A 7,730-nucleotide genomic window follows, 5' to 3' on the forward strand; every position below is an offset into this window, starting at 1 on the left:
CTCCTTTAACGGCTTTCTTTTATGTTAAATAAATATTTGTGATATCCTATTTAATTCCTTCATTGATATGTGTATATACACACACACATACATATACATATATGTGCATGCACATACATATGTATACATATATACGTATATGCACACACAATTTTCTTAGTGGTTGCTTTAGGAATTACAATATGCATCTATTACACAATAATACTAACTTAATTCTGGTAAAATAAAGACTTTGCTCCACTGTATCTCCATTCTATCTTCCCTCCTTTATGCTATTATCCTATAAATTAAATTTATATGTTATAAACCAAACAATATAATTAATGCTTTATCCAATCATGTTTTTCAAAAAAATTAAGAGAGGGCCGGCCCGGTGGGGCACTGGAGAGTGCGCCGCTTGGGAGCGTGGCGGCGCTCCCGCCGAGGGTTCGGATCCCACGTGGAGACCGGTTCCCGCTCACTGGCTGAGCGCGGAGCGGGCGCAACACTGAGGGTTGCGATCCCATCACCGGTCCCCAGTACGGGCACGACACTGAGGGTTGCGACCCTGTTACCGGTCAGTAAAAAAAGACAAAAAGGGGAAAAAAAAAAATTAAGAGAAAATTATGAGAAAAATATATTTCTAAGCTCTTTTATATAAACTTATATTTAACCATTTCTAGTGCTCTTCATTTCTTTTTATGGATTCAAATTAGCAATTGGTGTCATTTCCTTTCAAGCTGAAGGACTTCTTTAGTATTTCTTATGATACAGGTTTGCTAGCAAGAAATTCTTTCAGCACTTGTTCATCTGGGTATGTCTTTGTTTTTGGTTGATAGGTTTTTTGGGGTTTTTTTCATTCAGAATTTTGAGTACGTTGTTCCACTGCCTCTAGTATCCATTGTTTCAGATGAAAAATCAGCTGTTAACCATATTGACTCTCCCCTGTATGTGATAAGTTGTTTTTCTCCTATTGCATTCACAATTTTCTCTTTGTCTTTCTCTTTCAATGCTTTGACTAAAATGTGTATGTATGTTATGGGTCTCTGTGTGCTTATCCTACCTGAGATTCTCTGAACTTCTTGGATCTGTAGATTAATGTTTTCATCAAATGTGGGACATTTTCAGACATTATTTCCTTCTCCTCTTCTGGGACTCTTATTACAGATATGTTGGTTTCCCTCCACCAAAATCATCATTTCAGCTGACAACACTGCTGGGCATGGGTCCTTCAATCATTGCTCAAAATTATGTGAGCCTTCTCTGGCTGTAAAAGCAAAGTTGCTGGTTCTCGCAGCCTATCCTGCCCTAGAAAAATCACTGCACTGATTGAGCTTAAGGTGGAGGTGGGGAATGCAGAACATTCTTGCCACAGGCAAGAATACCTCAAACTCCTTAGCTTTCTATGCATTAGTACTTCTCAGTTTATCAATGCTTTTGGTCAATTTTGGAAGTACTGAAATGTCATTTTATCCATTTGTCCAGCTTTATGGTTGCTTTTTGGGGAAGAGCATTTGCCAGCCTTCTCATTTGACCACAGCCAGAAATATTTCCTCTCCAATATTTTCTATGTATTTTAAAAATTGTTGTGAAAAACTATGTAATTATTTATATCCAGATTTTTTATTTAGAAGACTATCACATGCATCTTCTCATGTTTTAAAATTTTTCAAAATGATAATTTTTTTCTTTTCTTTTTTTTGCAGCTGACTGGTAAAGGGATCTAAACCTTTGACCGTGGTGTTATAACACCACCCTGTAACCAACTGAACTAACCAGCTAGCCCAAGGATAATTTTTAATGTGCATACAAGATTCCCTATCATATATATATAATAAAAATTAGAGCTAAAATTGTCTACATATCCACTATATTCCTAGTGCTTTACATATTTTATCTTATTTAATATGTAAAAGAAGTTATTGTCTTCATTTTACTAATTAACAAAGTTGAGAGAAATTTGGTCACTTGCCCAAAAGTCACCCACTACTAAATGGCAGTTCCAGAATTCAAACTTGAGGCTGCCTGACATCAAAGCCTATATAACCTTTCTATTATGATACACTCTTTCCCTCCAATTCACCAAGAATATTTGCATGCAGAAAGTTTGAATACATCTCTGATTATTCCCTTAAAATAGATTCCTGGAATTAGATGTCCTTTGGAAAGGATAATAAGTATTTTAAGCTTTTAAATACATATAAACAAAACTTTTTTTTGCAAAGAATTCATACTAATTTCCACTTCTACTAGCAATCAATGAGAGTTGTTTCACCATACCTTTGCTACCAATTGGCATTACAATGTTTTAAAGAATTGCCTAATTTTTATAAGTAAAATGATGTTATTATTTAAATTTGCATTTCTTTGATTAATAAAAAGGCCAAATGTCTCATATTTTTTAGCTATTTAGTTCTTTTGTGAACTATTTCATGTACTTTGCCCATTAAAAAAAGTTAGTTGATATGTTTTTCTTCTAGATTTGAAAAAACTGTTCTATATTTTAGGAATAGTAGTTATCTTTCTGACATATATTCAAATATCCTCCTTAATTTTTCAGTTATATTGTAATTTTGTTTACTATGCTTTCTTTTACATATAGAAACTTTTCATTTTTGGTAATCGAAATATTTTCTTTTATATCTTGTGTTGCTTTCAAGCCTAGGAAGTCATCCCTTAATTCATATCTTTAATTAATAGCCACTTCTAATTTTATAGTCTTCACATTTAACTTATTTTAATGAATTTATTTGAAATTTATTTTGATCTATGCTATATGTAACATTTTTTGCATCCTTTTTTCCATTTAACTATCTACAAAGCATTAATAATTATCCTTTCTACTAGATGCAAATTTCTTCATTTTTATTTATCACAATTTACTAAGTCTTTCTTTTTTTTTCTTTTTTTTTCCCTTTTTGTCTTTTTTCGTGTCCGGCAACGGGATCGCAACCCTCGGTGCTGCGCCCGCCCCTTGCTCAGCCAGTGAGCGGGAACCGGTCTGTATGTAGGATCCGAACCCTCGGCGGGAGCACCGCCACACTCCCAAGCGGCGCACTGTAGCAGTGCGCCACAGGGCCGGCCCCAACTAAGTCTTTCTTTATCAGACATTTAATCTTACTTTTGGTTTTTGCTATTACAGATCCTAAAAAGTTTTCATGAGTTTGGATTTTTTTATCTTATTGTTTCCTTAAAATAAATCCCTGTAAGTGTGATTTCTGGTTCAAAGGGCATGACATAGAAAGTTTACTACTCAGTTGGTGTGTAAATAGATAATGGGTCTTTCATGCCTCTATTATTGAAAAATAGCTTTCTTAAAAATGATGAAATAATAATACATTTTCATTGCTGTTGTCACTTTCTCCTTGGAAGCAACATAATAAAACTGATTTTCTGCTTGAATATATATATATATATATATATATATGATTTTAACATTTTAATACCTGAAAATTAAAGAAAAATCTATCTTATTAATTATCTCAGAGATTTAAGTTTTGCATACTGAACACAACAGACTTCTTTCATTATCCTAAAGGTTTTGTATCCAACTTTATTTAGGTAAAATTGAAGTACAATAAGCCATATATATTTAAAGTATATGATGTTATTAATTTTGACATATGTATACACCTGTAAAACCATCACTATGATCAAGATAACCAACATTTCCATCATCCCTAATATTTTCCTCTCATTCCTTTATAATCCATCCCTCTCTTTATCTCGGCCCCCAAGCAACCATTAATCTGTTTTTTGTCACTATAGATTACTATACTAGCATTGCATATAAATGGAACCATATATATATATATCTATATATATATATATAGATATACTCTTTATTTGCCTGGCTTCTTTCATAAGCATAATGTATTTGAGATTTATCCATGTTGTTGCACGTAGCAATAGTTCATTCCTTTCTATTGCCAAGTAGTATTCCATTATCTGAACATACCACACAATTTGTTTTTCTGTTCACCTCTTCATGGAGATTTGGGTTATTTCCAGCGTTTGGCTTTTCATTATCCTAAAGTTTTTAAGGTTTGCAAGTTTCTATATTTAACATCCCAGTATACCAACTGGTTCTAAATATCAATTGCAAAGATGTGTTTGCTAAAGATGTAAGTAAAATACATATATAAAGGATAAATTAGTATGAAACCTTTTATGCAATTTTTTCTTACCTTTTCATGGACTGTACTGTCTAGGTAAGGGTAAACATGAAAAGCTCCCCGAATCCTCTTCACACCTGGATACAGCAATGGGACCATATTAACATAAGCCACACCGTGAAACGAAAGCTGACTTTCATCCTCAGTCTAAAGGAATGAAATCAGAAAGTTGTTAGTGCTGTAAAGCAATGTACCATAAGGTATGGAGCTCTGATTCAGCAATTCAAAGATCCAGTTTTAGAAACTAATTCTGCTAGTGATGTGATTTTGGGCCAGTTACATAGATGTTTTGGGCCTCAGTTTCTTTATCTTCAAAATGGATCTAATAATACCATGATTACTAAGATAATGCACATAAATAGTATTAATGAATAGTAAAAGCAGTAGTGGAATCAATACATACTCTAATTAATTAATAATACATATCTTCAACCAAAAAGTCAATTTCACCATGGTGCTTCTTAGGAGAAAGTGAAACTTTAAAAAAACAACAATAACAACAACAACAACAAAGTAAAAGAAATCAGAAGCTGTGGCTTTTTTTTTTTTTTCCTTTTTGTCTATTTTTCGTGACCGGTAACGGGATCGCAACCCTCGGTGTCGCGCCCATACCGCGACCGGCAACGGGATCGCAACCCTCAGTGTCGCGCCCGCACCGTGCTCAACCAGTGAGCGGACCGGTCTCTATATGGGATCCGAACCCTTGGCAGGAGCGCCGCCGCGCTCCCAAGCACCGCACTCTACCGAGTGCGCCACCGGGCCAGCCCAGAAGCTGTGGCTTTTAACTTTATTTCACAGACTCATAAGAATGACAGGGGCTCTACAAATTATCTGGACAGTGATGACAAATAGGCTTTAACTTATGCCTAAATTTTCATTAATGGGTAAAGGTGTTTGTTGAGAAAGACTGTGTATTTATCTGGGTTCAGAAGGGAAGAGTGCTTTGATTGACAGCAATATCTGCCATGCATGAAGGAGGATAAATGAGAGTCTGCTATCACGTATTTCTCATAGCTGATCTCATCTAAACTCTCACTGCAATGATGAAGAACATGTTAATAAATATATCCTAAAATCATGTTTAATAGTTTGCCATAGAAAACCTTTACTAAAAAAATCAATTTTGTGAAAGAAAGCATATTTAATCCCAAGCTTAAAAGTAATCACTTTAATTTCACCTATCATAATAATAATTAGAAACTAGATTAAAAAATCCTTAATTCACATGAAAACATCATGTGGTTTAGAAATCTAACGAAAGTTAGCCAATACATATTATATAATACCAAGGGAGAAATGGTTACATGGTGACAATATTTTTATTCTGCAAAAATAACCTATTTTTAAAATCATTCAAATAATTTAGGTACTTGCTAAGTACCTGCTATGTGCCATGCATCATGCTAGGTATTGTGGAAAATACAAAGCAGTCTACTATCTGACTACTACCCTCAGAGAGTTTATGAAGAGCAGAAAAGACCAGACATATACAGGTAAAACAACAGAGAACATATTCTAGGCTTATCAAAGCTACATCTTTTCAGAATAGTAGTTCATTTATGAACCATATTATACTAATTAGCAGGCTAAAACATTTTAAGTAGGTAAATCTAAGCAAAATTCAGAAAAATGTATTCGGTTGAACTATAATGTTAATATTTGGCCACTTCTGACCTAGTTTTTTGGTATGATTTTATGTTTATTTTGTATAGTAAAACTATAATGAAACGTTAAAGGGAAATAGAACATCTGGGAATAAAGCCTGAACCATTTTTAGTGAATAATGAAGGGCTAGGGTGGCCAGTAATCCTGGATTTCCCAGGAGAGAGGGGTTTCCTGGGACAGGAGACTTTCAGTGCTAAAACCAGGAAAGTCTAGGGCAAATCAGGATGAGGTCATCGCCCTAGAGAAAGCAGCCATATCAATTCACATTTTCCTTTGGTATCAGAAATAGAAGCAGAATAACAGGATGGGTTTAATCCACCATTTCTTATATAAATATTTTTGAGTGAACATATTTACCTTATCAACTTTGCCGGCTTTCCCTCTGGGCGCTGTAACCATAGGAACTCTTGTGATCTCTACCGGCCAAAACCTGCAATCAGCAATTCGCTTCTGAAAACTGCAAATCAGGAATCAGCCCATTAGCATTATATGCAAAAATTCAGTCCGTATAATTTAGGTTAAAGAGAAATAGTCCTCCTCTCTTTTAGAAAGTAATGTAATGCACATATATAAAACTTTTTATTAGGTTGGTGGTTTTATAAAACTTTCCAAATCCATAAAATTCCAAAAATAATTCTACTCAACTGCTAGCAGAGGCAAATTGCACATTTTGGGGAGCAATTTTGCAATATGAATCAAAAACCTTAAAAATGTCTACAATCTCTGAACCATAAATTCTACTTCTAGTGATCTGTTCTAGAGAAATAGGCAAGTCTGCAAGTGGTATAAAGTATGTTTATTTCTACTGTGAAAAGAGTGGAACTCCTAGTTTTAGCTCTGACACAGCTTTGAAGCAGTCCCTTTTGCTCTCACAATAAGAGAAAAGCTGGTCAAATTGAAAATCAATAACTTTTCTTAGGTCCGTCAGAGAATTGAGGTCACAGGGCAAACTGCCACCTTGAAATCTGGAGAGATGGAAAAATACAGAGCATCACAGCCCAGATCAGCTTGCAGACAGCTGAAGCCACTAGAACCAGTAACTGGTAGAAATACTTTAATGCTAATTTTGACCAATTGCTGGAAGCTGAGTGTGGACTACCTGGGAGTTTAAAAACTCCAAGGGGCCCAGTCTTAAGGGTCCACACACTTTCATGGGTTTTAAGTCCAGGAGCTCCACCAGGTTCTCATGGTGAAGGTAGTAGACAAGTCCCTCATGTTTCAGGGAGGGAGAGGGGAAAAGTAACCATTCTAAAATGCCCAGAGTGTTCTCCATAACAAAGGCCTAACCTTTAAAAGAAACTACTTTACCAGAGCCTTATCTGGTAGGGCAATTAGACAACCCCAGTCCTGTCTCAAATAAAGAGAGCAAGGAAAAAATACTTCTGAAAGTCACAGCCTAGGGACTCAAACTCATTGAAATACTGAGAATTTAATCACAGGATTATAGAATGCTTCCCCTCCCCAACAATTTGCCACCACATCTACAGGGTTCCAGTACAATAACAGTGGATTACAACTAAGAGGGCTGCAAAACAGAGACTCTATTTAAGAAGGAGTTCTTAGGCAAACCCAGAGACAACAGGGGAGGGAGAAAAAGGAAATTGAAGCCTCTTCTGGTACTTACAACTGCAGCAAACATTAAACATAGCCCAGCTCCTAACCAGATTAACATAAAACTTCACAGTAAAAACCCTAATTACTTCAATTCTTATTACCCAATACACAATGTCCAGCTTTCAATGAAAAATTAAAAAGAATGCTAAAAGGCAAGAAAAAATGCAGTCTGAAGAGACAAAACTAGTATAAGAACTAGATTCAGGGGCCGGCCTGGTGGCGCACTGCTACAGTGCGCCGCTTGGGAGCGCGGCGGCGCTCCCACCGAGGGTTTGGATCCCACATGCAGACCGGTTC

At 35.7% G+C, this 7,730-nt stretch overlaps 1 protein-coding gene across 1 annotated transcript in view; it reads right to left on the reverse strand.

Annotated features, from left to right (window-relative positions):
* The window catches only part of TTC18 (tetratricopeptide repeat domain 18), a 101,099-nt gene that overhangs the window by 57,073 nt on the left and 36,296 nt on the right, over positions 1-7,730 (reverse strand). The window contains exons 9-10 of the mRNA XM_008582173.1: positions 6,177-6,276; positions 4,167-4,301 (exon numbers count right to left, since the gene is read on the reverse strand). Coding sequence (XP_008580395.1) covers positions 4,167-4,301; positions 6,177-6,276 — 235 coding nt within the window. The remainder of the gene's footprint in view (positions 1-4,166; positions 4,302-6,176; positions 6,277-7,730) is intronic.

Source organism: Galeopterus variegatus, unplaced genomic scaffold (assembly GCF_000696425.1).
Source record: "Galeopterus variegatus unplaced genomic scaffold, G_variegatus-3.0.2 Scaffold2529, whole genome shotgun sequence".
Lineage (NCBI taxonomy): Eukaryota > Metazoa > Chordata > Mammalia > Dermoptera > Cynocephalidae > Galeopterus > Galeopterus variegatus.